The sequence below is a fragment of the Passer montanus genome, unplaced genomic scaffold (genome assembly GCF_014805655.1).
Source record: "Passer montanus isolate IOZ18808 unplaced genomic scaffold, ASM1480565v1 scaffold64, whole genome shotgun sequence".
In the NCBI taxonomy this organism is placed as follows: Eukaryota; Metazoa; Chordata; class Aves; order Passeriformes; family Passeridae; genus Passer; species Passer montanus.
In genome coordinates, this window is record NW_024371482.1 from 1 (window position 1) to 20,364 (window position 20,364).

At 46.4% G+C, this 20,364-nt stretch overlaps 1 protein-coding gene across 2 annotated transcripts; it reads right to left on the bottom strand.

The window, feature by feature from the left end:
• Positions 1–9,099: 9,099 nt before the first annotated feature.
• SERINC3 (serine incorporator 3) lies at positions 9,100–16,544 on the bottom strand. 2 transcript variants are annotated; one of them, XM_039728110.1, is made up of 9 exons: positions 16,354–16,544; positions 15,706–15,899; positions 14,909–14,988; positions 14,094–14,231; positions 13,103–13,272; positions 12,283–12,373; positions 11,737–11,914; positions 10,724–10,951; positions 9,100–10,033 (listed from the first exon to the last, which is right to left on the bottom strand). In XM_039728110.1, exons 1-9 carry the CDS (start codon positions 16,387–16,389, stop codon positions 9,895–9,897), a joined length of 1,254 nt encoding a protein of 417 aa, XP_039584044.1. In that variant the 5' UTR covers positions 16,390–16,544; the 3' UTR covers positions 9,100–9,894. The 2 variants fall into 2 exon arrangements, with proteins under 2 accessions (XP_039584044.1, XP_039584043.1); XM_039728109.1 differs by having other exon boundaries at positions 15,706–15,961; positions 16,354–16,542.
• Between the last annotated feature and the right edge of the window lie 3,820 nt (positions 16,545–20,364).

Here is a 20,364-nt window from a genome sequence, read left to right on the forward strand (position 1 = left end):
TTACAACATGGACTGCGTCTAAGGGGTCGGAACGAAGGTTCTTCCTGATGTCTATAAGTCTCAATCCACCAAACCCAGTTGTCCGGGGGGTTCGTTATGGCCTCTCGAGCTGCCGAATTGAAGCGTGCTAAACTTAGTAAATATGGCTGCAGAATTAATGACAGCTTCTGTTGGACTCTCCTTTGGTCAGCCCGTTCCAGTCTTTCCCATTGCTCAGTCATCAGGATGATGTCCCATTTCTGGGGTTTTAGTAAAAGTTAGTTTTAGGCCGTCTGGGGGTCCTTTTATTCTCCACTGAGAGTTCTGTGGATGCTCAGGGAAGTTGGAAGGGTTCACTGGTCCTTTTATTCTGCTGGCATGAGTCCACCCTCTTTCGGCTGTCCGTACAGCAGTGTCTGTGGTAAGCAGGGTGAGATATGGGCCTTCCCACTTTGGGGCTAAAGGGTTTTCTTTCCAGCTCTTGATTAACACCCAGTCTCCTGGCTGAACCTGGTGTAATACAAGATTTAGAGGAGGTCTCTGGGCCCACATTCCTTTTTCCCACAAACCTTTTCTGTACTTTGCCAAAATAGTTAAGTAGTGGTTCAAATTCTGATCACTTATATTGGGATTTGACTGTACCTTTTCTAGGTTATAAGGCATCCCATACAACATTTCAAAAGGAGATAGTCCCATATCTGCTCGTGGCTGTGTCCTAACATTCAGCAGGGCCAGCGGTATACATTTTACCCACGACAACTTGGTCTCTAATACTAGTTTGGTTAATTGCTTTTTTATTTCCCCGTTCATTCTCTCCACCCGTCCCGAGCTTTGAGGATGATAGGGGGTATGTTGTTCCCATTTTATTCCCAGTGCATTAGCCAAATCTTGTGTTACCTTTGAGGTAAAATGTGGCCCTTTATCTGAATCTATAGTCTCAGGTACCCCATACCTTGGTACTATTTCTTCTAGCAAGGTTTTTACTACAGTTTGGGCAGTTTCTCTAGTAGTTGGGAACGCCTCCACATAGTGTGTAAGGTGGTCTACTATCACCAAAAGGTATCTGATTCACCCCACTTTAGCTAGTTCTGTAAAATCAATTTGTATACTCGAAAATGGCCTTTTTGCTAAAGGTCGCCCTCCAGGAGGTAATTTCCTCAAGTTACTTCGATTAACCCGTAAACAAGTGGGACAGCTCTTGGTGATATACTTAGCAATGTCGTGTAACCCAATAGTCATGTACTTAGTTGCGAAATGGTCTGCTAACCCTTGGGCTCCCCAGTGTGTGCTTTGGTGTAATTTATACAGAATTCGTTGGGCCACTGCTTTGGGCAATATTTCCCGCCCATCCTGGGTTACCCATTTCCCATTATCCTTGGACAATTCTAGTTTTTTTAACTTATCCTCCTCTTCGGGGGTGAAGACTAATTCCGTATTTGCCCTTAGTCTATCTTGCTCTCCTGAGTTTTCCCTTAAAACCATTTCCCTTGCTGCTGCCCGTTTTGCCTCCTGATCTGCTGCATTATTACCCCTAGTCTTGAGGTCTGTCCCTGTTTGGTGGCCTTTCAGATGTACTACAGCTATCCTTTTTGGCCCCCTCAGGGCTTGCAACACCCCAGCTATCAATTGCTGGTGGACTAATCCCTTCCCTTGTGAGTTGATTAGTCCCCTTTCTTCCCATAGTTTTCCGAAGGTATGTACTACCCCAAACCCATATTTAGAATCAGTATATATTGTTCCCTCTTTTCCTTTTAAAAGTTTTAAAGCCCGAAGGATGGCGTACAGTTCACAGGCTTGTGCTGACCAAGATTTATCCAAGGCCCCTGATTCCACTACTTGTAAGCCTTTGCCCCCAGTGATGGCGTACCCTGATTGCCGTTTTCCTTCTACCACCCGGGAGGATCCATCTACAAACAACCGTTCTCCTTTATCTAATTCTTCTTCTTCCAGATCAGGCCTGATCTTGGTTTGTTCCTCAATAGTTATCAAGCAATTGTGTGTTAAAGGTTCTTGCTCTATGCTCCCGAACAAAAAGGTAGCTGGATTTTGAATTGCAGTTGTTTCTAGGGTAAAATTTGGTGCTTCTAGTAAAATCCCTTCATATTTTAGGAGCCTAGCATCGGATATCCATTTGTCTGCTTTCTGTTGCATTACACTCCTGATATTATGGGGAGAGTAAACCTTAAGGCTACTGTTGAAGGTAATTTTCTTAGCTTCTTCAACTAGTAAGGCGCACCCAGCCAACATTTGTAAACATGTGGGCCATCCTCTGCTTACGGGGTCCAAAAGTTTTGATAAATACGCTACAGGTTTCTTTTTGTCTGCCCATTCTTGGGTAAGTACCCCGAAGGCAACTCCTCCCTCTATATTAACAAATAAATAAAAGGGTCTTTTTAAATCAGGGAGGCTTAAAACGGGGCATGTACTAAACTTTCCTTCAGTTCCTTCAAATTTTCAGTATCCTCTTGAGTCCATTTCATCAATCCATCCTGAGTCAATTTTTGATACAAGAATCTGGCCTTGCTACTGTAGTTTTCAATCCACTGTCTACAGTACCCCGTTAAACCCAAAATTTGCCTGATTTGTCTCTTATTCTTGGGTATTGGTAATGATAAAATAGCCTGTACCCTTTCTGGGTCTATTCTTTTCTCACCCCGTCTCAAATAATGCCCTAAATACTTTACTTCTTCTTCCACAAACTGTAATTTAGCCCTTGAAACCTTTAAACCTTTAAGTCCCAGGAAATTTAAAAGCCTTATACTTTCCCTTCTTACTTCTTCCTCTCCTTTTCCTGCTAATAATAAATCATCTACATATTGTATCAGGGTTACTCCAGCATCTGTCTGGTAATTCTCTAGAATTTGTTCCAAGGCTTGTCCAAATAAGTTCGGGGATTCTGTAAATCCTTGGGGTAATACTGTCCATCTGAGTTGTTGTTTCCTTCCGGTTTCTGGATCTTCCCATTCAAAGGCAAAGTAATCTCTGCTTGCCTCATCCAAGGGACAAGCCCAAAAGGCATCCTTTAGGTCTATTACACTATACCAGTGGTTGTCCAGGCTTAGTTTACTCAATAATGTATAAGGGTTTTCTACCACCGGAAATCTAGCTATTGTTCTCTTATTTATTTCCCTCAGGTCATGTACTAGGCGATAGGACCCGTTTGGTTTCTTTACAGGGAGAATTGGAGTATTATAAGGAGACATGCAAGGTTCCAACAATCCTTGGCTGATTAGTCGGTCAACCTCTGGTTTCAACCCTTTTCTCCCTTCCAAGGACATCGGGTACTGTTTTATTCTTACTGGAATCTCCGGGTTTCTGATTGTTACTTTAAAGGGAGTAATTTCCAGTCTTCCGGCACTGTCAGGACTATACCATACTTCAGGGTTAATCTTCTCCTCATCCTCTAATCTTAAGGGGCACAACTTGATCCGAATCTCCTGTTCTACCACTTCGATTTGAATGCCTAATTCTACAATCATGTCTCTACCTAATAGGTTATAGTCTGATTCTGGTACTAATAAAAAGTTTCCAATACCCATTTTGGAATCTGATTCCACCGGTACTTCCTTTATTATCTTAACTTCAAAAGGTTCCCCTTTTGCTCCCACTACCGTGGCAGTTTCTTTTGATAATTTACACCCTTTAGGTAACAACTGGAGCATAGATCTCTCGAAGCCCTCGCGGGTCTGTGGGAACCGCACTACTGAGGGTCCACACTCGCTGGGAGAGTCCGGCTGCCAGCCCTCCTCTCTCACACACCATACAGTCACACTCGGGATCCCAACCCCACCCGGACGGGTCCCGTAATACTTACGCGTCCCGCGTCTTCATCCGGACTTTGTGCACAAAACCTTTAAGGGGTTTCCTGGGCCCTTAATCTCCCTTTGCCTTCTCTTTTCCTTCTTTTCGAGGTTCGTCGGTCGGGGCCGAGGCTGAACTCTTCAGCCGCTGGGGCCACCAAGCTGGTGGGGCGCCTCCCCAGCGACTGAGAATCCCCCGCAGCCTCCGATCCGAGTCACGGCACCAAGCTGTTATAAATGAGCACAACAGGCCGTCTGAGCCAATTCAAAGCCAATTTATTATTACAGAAAAGAGAAAACAAATTGCAGCGCTGGGCGCCAGGGGAGTCACCGCTCCACCACCTGCCGCGCCGAGGGTTGTTCCGTTCCTCTTTTATGCCCCCATCCTTCCTCCTTCCAGTGTCTCTCTGCGCATGTCCGCTTAGTTGCTAGGGGGTCTTCTTCTGCCTCCTGGTGGTCGCTGATGAAGGCCCTCGATGGTCTTCCTCCGTGCTCTCTCCCTGAACCTAAGACTTGGAACAACTTGTGGTTGATTAGCTCGGCAATGTTTGTCTTTTGCAGTTTCTTAATTTCGCAAGCTAGCTATCACATGCCAGCTGGTGGTTACTTATTTACATTATGTTCTTTCCTGTTTCTAGTGAACAAAAAGATCATGCTCCCATCACAAGTAGCACTTAGGAGAACTGTCACAGGAAAACTGTGTTGTCCATTCCTTGCTCTTTTCCCTTATGCAAGGCTCTTGTGTGGCACAAGTGTCCCCTCACAGGGCTGTGGTTTCCAAGGATGATTTTTTTTTGTCCACAAGGATAAGTACTTTCAATCCCATGAGTGAACTTGGGAATGAACTGAATCTGGAACCTCAGCCAGGCACACGTCAAGTCTCTCTTGCTGGGATTTAATCTGCACAAGGTGTGGATTTTATCTCAAGACTTCTCTCACTGGTGTGTCTGCACCTGCCACTTGCCCATGAACACACCACTTCTTAAAGTTGTTCTTTAGCTCAAAATAAGCTTGTTAGCTGACTGTTCCAGCAGTTTGCTGCAAAGTGTTTGCTGTGCATTTTTAAAACTTTTTTGCTTTCTCCTTCAGTTTTTTCTTCATGGCTGTGATCTGAATTCCCTTCACCAAAACATTCCTCCAGTGATCCTCCCTGAAGAGTACGGTGGTACTGCAGGCAAGCTGGACATCTCTGCCTGGAACGAGCTGCTGCTGGCCTCTGAAGAGGACTTCCTGCATGATTTCTCAGAGCTGGTGCTGCCGTGTGACAGCTCTCCCCACGACCTGCTAGTGAGTGGGGATGCTGATGAGAAGCAGTGTGATGATTCCCTGCGAGGGATGAAACCTCAGCTCTATTACTGTTACTAACAAACCACTGCAGGGAAGTTTTCCAGCACAGTTAAGATCTGCTCTGCTAGTTGATGTTGTGAACTCTGCCTTACTCCTAAACCTGCAGTTTAGGGACAGACTGCTGAGGCACTTTACACTGTAGAACCAAAGGAAGCTGGAGAGGGCACAGTGGGGGCAGGGCAGAGTTCAGGGAGGGTAAAAGCAAAGAGCACAAGTTAGGTGGAAGACTTGGCTCATCAGCCTCTGTGTGAATGGTGCAAACTGGCCTCTTCTTTCCAATGATAAAGGAAAAAAATATTGCAGATAGGTAAGCTTTAAATTTCTTGTCCCCACCCACACAGGTGAAAAGTGAGGATGATTTATGAGCTTTGTGATTATCTGGTCCATCCCCCTTCTGCAAACACCAGTAATGAAAGACTGGTGAAAATAAGAAAATGGCTTTTGAACCCTGCAAAATATAATTCTGTAGTGAAGATTGCTTAAAACCATAGAAGTCTAATTTGGCCTGTTCTCTGTCATGTGATTCAGATTGTGAGTTGGTGTTTGTGAAATATCTCAATGAATATTTATTTCAAATTAATATAGAACAAAATTTACTCATGAATACCTGTATGGAGATAATCTCTTATACTTCTTCACAGTTGGAAGAACTGTGACTGATGGATTAACTACCATAACATCTATACCAAGGTTTATACAGCAGATGCAATCTTCATTTTCAGAAAACAGCAAGTTCTTCAGATCATTTACTAATGCTTTTGATTGGACAAAAGCCTCAAATAATGAGGTTCAGGACCAAATAAAAGAAAGCTGTGTCAGCCACTTTCCCACACTGACAGTTCTTTTCTGGTTGAGATAAGGAATTGGGTAAGTACCTCATACCCAGGATGTGTGAGGAGGTTTGTAGCTGTTGGCATGTAATGTATAGAAGGCAATACTTCATGTAAGACAGCAAGGTGCTGCTTTAGCTTGTTACTTTGGGCTGAATTTGAGTTTTAAGTCTGTGAAACCAAATGCAGACAGGCTTTTTAAAAGCACATTCTTAAATTTCCTGATATTGTAGCATTTTGTTCAATGTGCTTGTCAGCTCTTCTGTGAAATGTTACAACTTGCTTTTTAACTTTGTTGACTTCTTTTGTCTTTGGTTGTCATGTTCCTGTTTGAAGTTAGACTTGAATCATCTCTGTGATATTTACCCATAATTTGTATGCCTGTGTTCTAGGTCTTTGTCTAGAGACAGAACTAGCATTGATGTCAAACCAGGGTAAGATACCTGTGTCTGAATAAGCTGTTCCCACTCCCCAAATTCATTTTATTTAATGGTCTTAACTCTCAGCACACTCTTTGCACACATTTTTCTGCACTCTAATGGTGTGGAGATGGGAAACCTCATGAGGATGAGGATAGCACAGTCTGTTACTTCAAGGTGAAAGAATTCACTATTTGGTGGAAAAGAACATCCCTTCTAATTGGGAACTTATCACTAGAGCACTTTCTCTGGATGAAATCTTGATTTAGTGCCAAATGTGATTATAGGCACCAGTTACATTTCTGTAAATATAAAACTAAATTATCTTGAGGATCTCAGACATTCATTTTTCAAAGTGCCAAACTCTGTTTTGAATGTCTTTCTTCCTCTTAGCCCCCTTGCAGCATGACTGCACTGCCAAAAGGAGACTTCTGTAATGACATCCTGACCTGGCAGCAGACCTCATCCTGGAACCAAGGGGTGGCAAGTGCCATACCTGTCATCCTGACATTGTAAAAAGAGACTGGGTTCTGAAAAGGGGTAAAACCATGAAGCTTTTTTTCTTTTCTGGGTGGCAGTTCAGAATCTGTAGGAGCAGAAAACTCATCACATCAACAGTTGTAGGTTAAAGGTGGGAAGAGATTAATTTTCCTCAGTGAAAGCATCTCGTTTTTCTTACCTTCAGAAGTCAATTGTAACTCCTCTTTGCTATCTATTACCTTTAGTGCAGGGAAAAAAAACAACTACCCTTTTCATCTACTTAAAATAAAGTAAAAGAGTACTGCTAGGCAGCTCCTCCTTTGTGACCAGAATATGCTCTCTGTTTTGCAGAAATTCATTCAGTTTTTTGCCACCTAGAAGCCAGTAGCACACAGCACCAGGACTTGGACAGATCAGTGGCTGCCCACACTGCTCAAGTGCTAGAAGAGAGTGGTGCCTCCAGTGTTTTAGTGCCTCTTAATTCCAGTCACAATGTACCACTGAAAAACCCAGAATGGACCATTTTACCTAGAGATGAAGGCCTCACTGATAGTCTTTCCTTAATTGTGTTGCAGGGTTAGAAGTGGGGCTATAGTGACTGTAGGAACAGCTACTTTCATCCCCTTATGTAGAGGGAAGGGGATATTCAAAATTCAGTTTAGTGTCCTTCAAAATAAATAAATCTAGTGGTGTTCAGCAGAGGCTGAGGAACCCCTACAAAACTCACACGTTTTCAGGCTTTTATATTTTGTTGCATGCCTTAAATAGCAGGCAGACTAAATCCACCTCACCCTCTTCTTTCCTCTGCTCACTAAGAATAAAGAATATGATTTAAATCTAATAGATGAGGTTCTAGGGTTGTGCTGGGTTTGGCTGGGGTAGAATTTTCTTCAGAGGAGTTGCTGTGGCCCTGTGTTAGTGAGCAGCCATGGTGCTGGCTGGGGTTAAACCAGCACAACTGCCACTGCAGGAATGTGCCAGTCTCGTGCCTCCAGAACTTCTTTTTCTTAAAGTTGGCTTTGAGGCAGTGGATGTCAGAGTGCTGAATTAAGCCAGGCTTTATCAGGCATCTGTTATTTCTAATTTGCTGTTCCTTGGCTTTAGAACTGAGGCAGGAATTGCAGCTTCACTGAGCTGTTTCTAACCCTGAAGTCTCTCTGAGCAGTGCTTGGCATGTCTTACAGAAAGCACAGCTCTGGCTTATGTGTGCCTGGCTACAGAGCTGAGAATGTTCTTTGAGCTTTAGCACTTAGCAAAGACATCAGTTTGTTCCCAGAACTTCTCATGTTTGGAAAATAAACATTTGTGTCATGTATAGCATCTCCTTATATCTGCAAGTTTTAGAGAATAGCTAGGAAAAGCATACAGGAGGGGGTAGTTTTTTTGCTTGGGGGTTGTTTGTTTGTTTTTTACAGCACAACAACCACTTTTTTCCTTCTTCCCACTTGAAATGACTTTATTTTCCATGGCTATATATGCCTTTTTCAGTACATAAGCCATCCCTGCCAAATCCAACACATAATAAGGAAGGATACTTGAACTGCATTGGCATTAGATGGCACAAAAGGTAGCTGCAAACTGTACATAAAAGTACTTGAATTTATACTCTTGTAAATGGGTGTTATAAGCCCTGAGGTATTTTCAGGAACTGGCTGAAGTATCATTTTTGTTAAATCTCATTTTGGCTTGAGTTAATCATTGTGTTACTCAAATATTAATTTTGTTTTCTGTTATATGTAGCCCTAGAGGTGTTGGGTGGTTAAGTGTACATCTTATTTTGATAAAATTTATTTTTATATTGCATTTTATAAAACAAAGTTGTCAAAAATGTGTAAGTTTATGATGCATGACTGGGTGATTAAACACATTGTAACAGCTGCTCATTGATATTTTCAATATGTTTGTCTTGTGTCATGTTGGGATATTTTACTGTAAATGTCAGTAACAACACACAAGTTCCACATTTACACACAGTTGATACTACACAATCACCACAGCATTCCATTAGGAAAAGGTGTTGCTTTCTGCTGGAAACAAAAGTTTACTTGAACTGAGCAGCTTCAAGCAACAGGATTTGACACTCACAGACTCACAAGGAAGATACTGTTTGTTTCAAAAGAAATTGTCACTTAGGATTTACTGCAGAGAGAAAAGCCCCAGTCCCATCCCCCTGGGCACTGCAGGTGCTGTTTTCCTCTGCAGAAGGAACTGCTGCTCCTTCACACTTCAACAGAACTGGGCCACTTTCAGTAGTCAGTTTGCTTTATTCAAATGAGTTTACAGTGCAAATGCCTTAGAGCCAATAATAACAATTCCATGTATGTTACTTTTATTAAGCATATTGGACAACTGAAACCAATTCAACCAATAAGCTCTATTTTCCAACATAATCGTGAAGTTGATTAAGCTACTCATACACTTACCACTCTATTTGGCAAACATCCTAAAAAAGAAGTTACCATAGAAATTGCCTCTTAAAAAGGGCAAGTTTGTCTTAAAAAGAATTAAGAGTTAACCAGTTTTTCAGCTTCAGAGTTGTTCTTTTGGTGAGGAATAAGGGTGCTTTTTGCCACAACACAAAGTTAAGTCATTTAAATAAACTTTTCCTGTAAATAAACTTTAGCAGTGGAATGTAGAAATCAAGCAGCATGGCTTACACTTCCAGAAACTGAAGCATGAGCAGAGTAGTGCATTATGCTGATTATAATTGTTCTTTAAAATATATTACTTCATATTTAACTAAATGTTATCTTCTATTCAGTAGAGGGTTGTGGCTTTTGGACAGAATAGATAATTTCTTTTGTGCTTTGACAGCACAGCTGTAGTGAATTTTAAAAATGCAGTAATAAGATAACCCTGGTAAAGGTTAAAATAGAAAGATAACTGATAATTTTGATGCTGCATCAAGCATTATGCAATATATAACTATCCAACTGCATTTTAATACCAACATAAGAAAAGTAACTAAAGCAATAAATGAACATTTTGGCTGTCAGCAAAGAGTTCCCCACTTTTGTGAGCTCAGACAGGTGCAGGAACTTAACTGAAGTCTCTATTAGTAAGGACAAGAGGAGCCACTAAGGTCCAGAGATAGAGGAGCAGACACACCCAGCTGGAGGTTATCTTCACCCACACGGCTGGCCACTTACTTGTCATGGTTTTGAAATCTGCATCAGGGCTAAAAAGTAAACAAGTCCATTAGTAGACACAGAAAGCACCTCCCCCTGTTCCTTGGTACCTCTCATGAATCTGAACGGAGGGCAGTCCTTTGGGGCACTCCCAGGCAAGACTTTGTGAGAGCACAGTGAGACAACAAAGCCAGCAGTGTCCTGTGGCTCCTTCCCAGGCTGTTGTTCTTGGAGCCCAGTTTCCAAGCCTGCTTGCCCATGCTGATGTGCTGCTGTTCAAGGAAGTATTTGCTAATTTATACCATGTCCTGGGAGCAGTGGTTCTGAGCTGCAGCAGCGAGGGCATGTCCAAGTGTTTGCAAGAGATGTAGGAAATCACATCTCTGCTAAGCAGCACATATGGCTGTCCCTGCACATCTTTCCCAGGATGAAGAACCACTAAAAGCAGTTTAGAAGTCTGGCTTCTAACAAACTTTGCAGGAGGCCACCTGAAACCAATTCCATGTGTATCCTTCCTGCTACTCATCCAGCTGAAAATGGCAGCCACATTTTCTGCCCTTGCAGCTCTGAAGTAATGCCCTGGAACCACAGTGCTGATTGTGCTGTGCTGCCTTCTCACCTCGTCATTCAGTAACACTAAATGAGAAGGGACAGCTGGCACAGGGACAGCCCCTTCAGCAGCTGGCAGGAGCAGGAGGCTCCTATCCACACAAAACCCATCATTCCCCTCTGGCTCTTACCTGTACCAGTTGGTGAGGGTCATCATGATGTACAGAGAGGCAAGGAAGAGCATGAAGTGGAAGAAGGTGTAGCTGTACTGCACGCCATCCTTCTCATTGTCCGTGACACGGCGCACCTCCCCCTCCTCGGCTGCCACCCCGCCTGTCCCCACGGTGTCCTCCAGGATGGCAGTGTCACTGCCAGACAGGGTCAGCTTGTTCACCTGGCTGTTACTTGAAGAGCGGATGCTGCAGTGTAACCCAAACAAGACCTGGTTAACAACTCCCTTTACAATGGTTAACATTGTTCGATAAGCAAGCAATGGACCTCAATGAATGTCTGGGAATAGCAAATAATATTGTTTGAAATCCATAAGGAAATCCCTCCAGCTGTTTTCATCCAAGCTTTTGTTAATTAAACACCATTCCTAGCCCCAGATCACAGAAAGGTGTGATTATCTCATTCCAATCCACCTGCTGTGGGCAGGAACACATTATACCCAGACCAAGCTGCTCACAGCTCCATCCAGCCTGGCCTTGAACTCTTCCAGGGATGGAGCACCCACAACTTCTCTGGACAACCATTCCAGTGCCTCATCACCTTCACAATAAGGATTTTTTCCTAGTATCTAATCTAAATTTACTCTTCCAGTTTTAATCCTTGACCTTGTAAAAGTCTCTCTCCATGTTCCTTGTAGGCTCCCTTCAGACACTAGAAAGCCACAATTAGGTCACCCCAAAGCCTTCCTTTCTCCAGGCTGAACAAATCCAGTGCTCTTAGCCTTTCCTCACAGGAGAGCTGCTCCATCCCTCCAATCATCTTCCAACACATGTTGTTCTGTTATCTGGATTGGGTTGACAAGGCTTATCCTCATGCTCAAAGCAAAACACTGGTTTATGAGCCACGTTTGGCCTCAGGCCTGAGACAGCTGCTGGATGTGAACAAATGCAGGCACAATTTTGCACCAGATCCAGACTCAAACAAAGGAGGCAAACCCCAATTCTTTATCACTGGACAGCAGTGCAGATCCTACCTGGAATACAAGAGGCAAAGGACAAAGATAACCAGTCCAACAACACTCTGGGCATCCCACCACTGCAGGGACTTGGGCGGAGCAGGAGTGGCAGGTGGCACAGTGGCATTGGCTGGGCCAGCTGTGGGTGCAGCTATCTGGGTGATGATGTTCAGCAGACTCGGGTTACAGTTTCTTTCTGAAAGGGATTTCAAGGCAGATTAGAGAGATGAGCTTTGCCAGCATGTGGCTAAGAAAAGATGACAGGTAAGCTTGCTGTTTTTCATTTTAACTGCTGATATCTTCAATTCCCCAGAGGCAGAAATTGCCTGCTATATTTTTCCTGCCTGTGAGCTAGACAAGGGTATAATAAATAAATAACGTCAGAATGCCCTGACACTTTCCTTTCCCCCCCTTACAACACTCCAGTTCTGCTCTGCAAGTCAGGTTTTCAGCCTCACTGGATTTGATCTGAACACATCAGCAATTCCCACGGAGTGATCTGTAATAACCATCAACTTCTGCTTTCACACCAAAATATGTGACTCAAGAGAGCAGGCTGCTTACCAGGCTCATTGGACATGGCTGCCCAGGTGAGGTACATGGTGTAGAGTGTGATGACAGAGGACTGGAGGAGGCCAGAGCGAGGCTGATGCTCCTGTTCCAAAGCAGAAGAGCAAGCCAAGGTCATAAGGACAAGTTTTACCTAGAGTTGGATGGTTTTACCCCACTGCCACAGATGAAACTATTAACAGCATGAAAACCATTGCTGTAGAACAAAGCCCAATGCATTTCTATGTTCAAAAGACTGGAAGAAACTCCTTAGTTATATAATTTATGCAAAAAGCAACTCAAACAGAGAAAGAAAAAGCAAACCAAATCCTTTTTTTTTTTTTGTGCCCAAGATTCAGTTATGGGCTTTTAGTGAGTTAATCTCAACTCTGTCAAACAATTTTGTAGATGTGAATCTAGCATGTGATTTGAGCAATACCACTTCAGAATCTAGGAACATGCAACTTTTCTCTTATATTAAACAAGTTTACTCCTAATTTCAAAGCCACAGTATTAAGCAAATAAACTTCCAGCTACTTTGCTACTCCCTAACAGATTCCTCTCTTCTGCCAGGGCCTTCACCACTAAAACCATGCCAGCAGTGCTCCATGTGGAAACAAAGCCCAAAACCATGTTAGCTTAAAAAAGCCTCTCTTCAGGAAATGTGTCACTATGTGGTGTACTGGTTTCAAAGCAAGATTTTTTTTTCCAGTTCCTAACTAGCATAGCTATGATTGCCAAGTTTTAAAGTTCTTATGTCTGACTGAACTGCTACTACAACCTTCTCACTTCCCTGCTTGGTATGTCAGAAGAAAATAGCAGAGAAAAGCAATACCTGAACTTTTGGAAGGATAGAAACAATGGAGACAGCAATGCACAGGATCATGTTAAAGCTTATGAAGAACTTGTTCTCAGTGCAGTCATCAGGCTTCGTGTAGAAAACGTAGAAGAGAATGACAATAACCAGGGACAAGGCATAGAACAAGCTGGTACAGGACAACAGAGCTGGAGGAAAAAAAATTTACATTACACATAATATAGCATCTAAAATGGCTTAATGTCCAGCTAACACTGCAATAAGACACTCTTTCTTCCTCACCTGCCAGTCTGGGCCACAAAAACAGACATTTTTGTAAGGTATGGCTAAATTTCTGCTTGGGCTCACTAAGCAGCACAGCTCAGAGAAAGGCCAGGCTGCCATCAGGGGAACAGGACTTGCCTCTCAGCAGCAGTTTAATTAGTTTAACTGGTATCAGGCCACAGTGGCATAATGACAGAGTGCTTTTTGCACACTTCTCATGGACATTTACCTGCCCTGGATTCCTGTGCTTGAGGTCACCCATTTTTGCTTCCACTGTTCTTTGTAAGGAGCTACAAAATGCTGTTGCAGCATTCTCAGCTATGAGCTAAGAACCACAACAATTAGCACTTTGTAATTAGTGGCCAGCTGGGGAGCAGGCACCAAGGCACACTCGTGGTAGTGCAGCCACTGCCACAGACACAGCTGAGCTCCTGGGGACACAGCAGGAAGGGACAGAGCAAAGCTCAGGTTTGAAGAGAAGCAGGCTCTGAGCTCTGCACACACCCTGCAAACCAGGCTAGTGTGGTTTATTAGGACTGTCAGGTGTGCTACTCACAAGCCTAAAATATTCCACATTTTATTGGACAAGAAAAAGGAAACATTGCTGCTATTAGTTTCAGGTGTTTACAGCACTGACTCAGGGACACTGTGCAGCTGGATTCCAGGTATGTCTGCAAACCAGCAAATTATATTCTGCAGGCTACTGGCCAGTACAAACAAATCCTTCACAGGTTAAGATTCTTACCTGCATACCAGCATTTGGAATTCCCCTCTTCCATTTTCTCAACCCAGTTCTCATTCCAAGAGTGAGCAAAATCCACAAGTAGAACTAACTGGATAAGAATGAAGCAGAAGGCTCCAGAAACACCAATCCAAAACCAAGCTAGAAAAGGGTGCAAGAAAAAAAAGGTTGGCTTTCATCATGTGCATGCTACATCTATTTAAAAACAAAAAAGGTCCTGATTACACTGCAGACAAATAATGAAAAAAACTGAAACTGATTACAAATGCAGATGCTGTTAATTGCTTTGGCCTCAATCTGGCAGCAGCATGGAAGGAGTCCCAGCTCTTCAGGCATGCAGCCAATGCTGGTCAAGCTGAGCATGGGAATGTTCAGCCCAAGACGTTTTCAGAATGAGGCAACAGCTAACATGTGGCATCTTTGTGTACATGACTGCCATCATGCCACATTTCTCTGAGGGTCAAGAACCCTTTCTTGACAGTAGAGGTTTCCCACACAGATTTTTCAGAAGCTCTAGGGAAATATTTAGCACTTGTCAGTGGTCCAAGTTGCCCCCAGTCTAGTGTCAGAAGACTCAGCTCAGTAGTGGCTGTCTCATGAAGTACAAAATTATTAATAACCAAAAGCTATTAGGTTGAAAAGGGATTTCTTATTGCCATAACTTCAGTTGGTCACCAAATACTGGATGGACCAAGGTATTCCAACAAAGATTGGCAGAAACTGTATCTTCTAGAAAAGAACTTTCAGTATTACCTATTAATCTGTGAAAAGGTCTGAGCTTATAAAAGTCAGAATTGCTTGATAAACATTAACTGTACCTCTTGTGAAAGGCCCCTCAGGGATATAAAATGCTCCAACCATGATAGCCACAATGGCAGCTATTTTGAAGAACCAGAACCTTTAAAAGAAGACAGAAGTCATAAATATTGGTCTCACTGCACACACAGTCAGTTCACACACAGCAGTCATGTGCTACATGATCTCTAAGCAGCTTGGTCCTGCTCCAGCCAGGGCTTTGGACCATGTGATCCTGCTGAGCAGGGAGGCTGAGGACTCCCCATCCCTGCAAGTGCCCCAGGCCAGGCTGGATGGGGCTCTGAGCCCCCTGGGCTAGGGGGAAGTGTCCCTGCCCACGGCAGGGGGTTGAAGAGGATGATCTCAAGGTCTCTTCCAACTCAAACCATTCTATAACTTTATGATTCTATGCTTTCCAAAGGTCCCTTTCCAATTAAATGACTCTATGATGATTCAGTCATTGAGCCCAAAACTAACTCAGTTAAATCAGGGGATTGGAAATCAGAAACCAGTTTCTGCTGGCTGAGTCAGACTGGCCTTGAGAGTGACCCAGTGAGTGCCAGAGGCAGCACAAGGCTGGAGATACAAATCTGACATCTCTGTGGAAACACAGAGCACTGCCCTTTTGGTTACCCCACCTCGGAGGGCCCCCTCAACCACGACACTGAACATCTTCCACAAACAGAAGCTTTGAGGGAGCCCAAAGCACTGCTCTGCATCAGATCCAACAGCAAGCTGAAGCTGTGCATGCACACAGGAGTTTCCAGTGTGCTCAGCAGAGAGGCTGAAGGAGGGAAGCAGTGCAGGGGCTCACACATACCCATTGTGGATGGAAGCTCTCGGGTCCTTGCTGGTTTTCACTTCTATCATCAGCAGGGAGAGGAGGAAGAAGAACACGGCCATGGCAAAGCTGACCCGATAGACAGCTCTGTAGCCCACAAACACATCACAGCTGACAAAGCCCTCCAAGTGGGGGATCTGAGTGTGCAGCCCGTCCTCACAAAAGCCAGGGATCTGGGTAAAGACACATTCCATTGGGAATCTACGTCTGCACTTGCAATTACATTTTCTAAGTCCTGTAACAGGCAAGGCTTGCAATCAATACATTTCTGAGAGATCAGAGAACAAAAGACCTTGAGCTCAGACCTTATTATCATCTGTCTCTCCCCATGTTAACACTTTTCACCCAGGAAGATTAGGATACCACAGCAGCAGGCCTCTGATAACAACTGTTTGTCTCCAGGTCTGGCCAGATTTCAGAGACCAGGCATGCACTAAAGAAGGAACATTCACTGAATTTGCTGTTTCAGCCAGAAGCCATTCAGTGCACGAGGCCTCTTAACTCAGGAACAAGGACACTTGGGTGTTTGTGTCTCACACATAACCCATTCCAAGTGAAGAAAATCAATAGTCACTGGCACAAATAATGGCATTTAAAACAGTCAGAAAGAGATTTCCCCCTCCATACCTTTTTCAGCTGCTCTTCCATGCCTGGCGCCAGCATAATGCAGGCAAGGGCAGTACTGAGGAGCAGGAGGAAGGCATAGATAAGCCGTGTCACCGTCGAATTCTTGCTGTTGGGGCAACATCGGCACAGCAAACACGAGGCGCCGCTGCACAGACAGGGGATCTGAAGGGCACAGACAGGAATAGAACGGGCATTCCCCTCGCAGCTGACACCCGCGCGCCAGGCGACACCGAGGGGAGAACCCGGACGGCGCTGGGAGGCACCGGGCTCCCGGGGCGCGCAGACAGACCGATACCGGGGATCAGCGGGTTTACCGGCCGGGGCTGCCCCGGGGCCGGGCCGCCAGCCGCCGCTGCCTGTCCCGGGCAGCGCGGGGCTGCCTCCAGCCGGGCACCGCTCTGCTCCGAGCGGCTGCCCATGGCGCCGCCGCCGCCGCCCCGCCCGCTTCCGGCTTCCGCCGCCGCCGGGGGCGGGGACTGCCGCGGGCCGGCGCGAGCCACCGCCCCCGCCGCTCATTGGCTGCTTCCCCGCGCCGGGGCGGCCGCCCGCCAATGAGAAGGCGCGATGCAGCCGCGCGCCAGGGACAGGGGCGGGAGGGTCGGCAAGGGCAGGGGCGGGGCGATGTTGTTTATCAACGCGTCTTCCGCCTTCGCCCAGGGGAAGGGAGGACGCTGATTGGTCGGGACGCCAGTGAGTGGGCGGTTCCTACAGCGTGACAGCCAATGAGTGAGGCCGCTGGGCAGTCCGGCAGCCGTTGCGTACCGGCCGCGGCCGCTGGGGGCGCTCGGCGGTGCCGGGGCGCGCAGCCGTTGCCATGGCAGCAGCGCGGGGCGGCGGGCACCGGGTGGCACCGGACCCGTAACGGGCCGGCACCGGGCCCGCACCGGGCTGCCACCGGGCAGTGGTACCGGGCTGGCACAGGGCCGGCACTGGCTGGCACTGGGCTGGCACCGGGATGGCACCGGACCCGTACCGGGCTGGCACAGGGCCGGCACTGGCTGGCACTGGGCTGGCACCGGGCCCGCACCGGACCCGTACCGGCTGGCACCGGGCTGGCACCGGACCCGTACCGGGCTGGCACCAGACCGGCTCCAGACCCGCACCTGACCCGCTCCGGACCGGCACCGGGCTGGCACCGGGATGGCGCCGGCTGGCACCGGATCCGTACCGGGCCGGCACCGGGCCGCCGCCGCCCCGCCCGGCATTGTGCCGCAGCACACCGCGTTTCCATTCCCGTCCCGGGTCGCGCCCCGGGTGACTCCGAGCCCGCGGCGCGGTGCCAGGCATGTGACACCCGCGTCACCGTCACCTCACCGGGATGCCGGAGGAAGCGAGCGGGGAGCCTTCCGCCGCTTCATGTGGGGCCCGTGGGGATGGTGGTGCGAGCAGTGCCGCGGCCCGGGTGACACTGCTGTCACCTGCCCTGCCCAGCCTCTCGGGGCTGTGTCACCGCGGCAGAGTCTGTCACTCGCTGCCGCTCCTGAGCCATCCTGGGAACACACACTTGTGCCCCAGGACTCACATCACACAGGGTGTTCCAGGGTGGGATCCGTCGGGATCATGGAGTGCGGCTCACACCGTGCATGGACAGCCCTGGGAATCCCAGAACTCACAGAAAATGTTCCAGATTGGGACAGATCCATCAGGATCGTGGAGTGCAGCTCACACCGTGCATGGACAGCCCCGGGAATTCCAGAACTCACAGAGAATGTTCCAGAGTGGGACCCTCAGGATCATGGAGTGCGGCTCACACGTGCATGGACAGTCTGAGAATCCCAGAACTCATCACACAGAATGTCCCAAGTTAGGACAGATCCCTCAGGATCATGTAGTGCAGCTCACACCGTGCATGGACAGCCCTGGGAATCCCAGAACTCACAGAGAATGTTCCAGAGTGGGACCCTCAGGATCATGGAGTGCAGCTCACACCGTGCATGGACAGCCTGAGAATCCCAGAAGTCACATCACACAGGGTGTTCCAGGGTGGGATCCATCACGACCATGGAGTGCAGCTCACAGCCCTGCATGGACAGCCCTGGGAATCCCAGAACTCACACAGAATGTTCCAGGTCAGGACAGATCCCTCAGGATCGTGGAGTGCAGCTCACACTGTGCATGGACAGCCTGATGATCCCAGAACTCACAGAGAATGTTCCAGGTCAGGACAGATCCCTCAGGATCGTGGAGTGCAGCTCACACCATGCAGGGACAGCCCCGAGAATCTCCCCGTGTGCCTGAGGGTGTTGTCCGAACACTCCTTGAGCTCTGGCAGGCTTGGGGCAGTGGCCACGGCCCTGGGGAGCCTGTCCCAGCCTTCTGGAAGAAGAACCTTTCCCAATACCACGCTGCTGCCCCTCTTTTCCTTTACACTCACTGAGCACTGTCCGTGAATTTTGGCCTGCAGTGTTAAACGGGGCTCTGGATGGGAGTGGGAGAGCTCGGGAGCTTTTCCCAGGCGGGGTTTTCAAGGCGGCACTTGTGCAGCAGTTCACACCAGGCTCAGTCCATCCTTGGAAGGTGCAGCTGCAAAAGCTGCAGGTGGGCTCCTTTAACAGGAGAAGAAGAAGGTGGAGGAGCCAGGTGAAAGGAGATGCTGTTTTGCAGCTGCAGGAGCCTCCCTGGGTCTGGGTTCCCAGCACACTGCACAGGCTGCAGCCCCGAGGAGTTGGGGAGGGACAGCCGAGTGATTTCACTCCTCCTCACAAAAGTCTGGGAGCAAATGAAATGGATGAGAGTTGGCTGTGGTGATGTAACAGCACAAGGATTTGACAAAAGTTTGCACAGAGGTTCAGGAAAGCAGTTTGCATTGGTTTTAATTGGCATTAGTGTTGCACAATATCACAGGGCAGGGTCAGAACTGACCAGCTGGGGTTACAGGATATTTTCTGGCTGTAACAATCCCAGCTATTGCACATCACTTTACACTCTGTCAGACCCTTCACACAGTCCCTGTCCAAAAAACCTGCTTCCATGAGAGAAAGGCACTAATAATCAGAAAGACAGCTTTACTGCCATCTAAAATTGCCAAGAAATGACAAAGAGCATCCAGTAAACCTGCCACTTATTTTCCACAGCAGTTTTAACACTCAGAATATATGAACACTATGTTAACAGTATCATCTCTTGCAATCAGCCTTATTCATGAGGACATACAGGCTTCTTTCAGAAAAAGGTCACTCCATAAATCATTGGAACTGTGCTTCTTTCAGATAATAGATGAGTCTTTACTTTATTGCTGATGTATTTTTATTACCCTTCTGGTTGCACCAGCTGGATCTCTAAGAAAGCTTTTGCCATGTCCCTGCTCCTTCACTCTTTGTTCCAGTGAATATGCACAGAATAAAGGCACAATCACAAATTCCGTGTTCCCAGTAATCCTGGGCAAATAATTCAAATACATTGGAATATTGTGTGTTAGTAATGCAGTGATGAAACTCATCTAAATCTTGAACCTGCGAGTGTTTTCTTCTCAGGAAATTTATGAGACAAATAGTTTTGTTAACAACTGGTGATCCTCCACTGGGTTATGCTGGGCAGAGACAAAGGACACAGATAAAAAGCTTTTTCCTTCCACCGTCCACGTAACAAGAGATTTCCAAGTGCTCATTTTACTTCCCAGCATAAACCCCCTCTGATTCTGCATCACATCACCTAAACCCCTCCATGTTTAACAGGAGATAAGGATGAAGTCAGCCTAAGGACTGTCAGCTCTGGGAACGAGACAGGATATGGCAGGAGGTTATCCTGGTTTGTACAAAAATACCCTGCTCTGGTTTGTTAATCAGCTCTGACAGCAGAAAGAAGTGGTGCATCCCTTCTCTATCTATACATTACATCCCATACATATGTGAGTTGAAATGCCTAGAATAAACCCCTTGGAATTAGGTAATGTTTAAAGGAAATGTGTCAGATTTAGTCACTTGAAAGCAGTTCTCCGCAGTTCCTTTGTGCAACTGAGCTCATAAAAAATTGTCACTCAAGCTTGTGCGTTAGTGCTATTCTTGTTACTCT

What these genes read in the sequence shown, in the direction of transcription:
- SERINC3 (XM_039728109.1), bottom strand. Translation starts at nt 16,474, where the DNA reads ATGTTGCCCCAACAGCAAGAATTCGACGGTGACACGGCTTATCTATGC. An exon ending in TGAGGGGCCTTTCACAAGAG is followed by an intron (nt 14,232 to 14,908) that starts GTACAGTTAATG and finishes ACCCTTTTCTAG; the next exon opens with CTTGGTTTTGGATTGGTGTT. An exon ending in TTCCAAATGCTGGTATGCAG is followed by an intron (nt 13,273 to 14,093) that starts GTAAGAATCTTA and finishes TTTTTCCTCCAG; the next exon opens with CTCTGTTGTCCTGTACCAGC.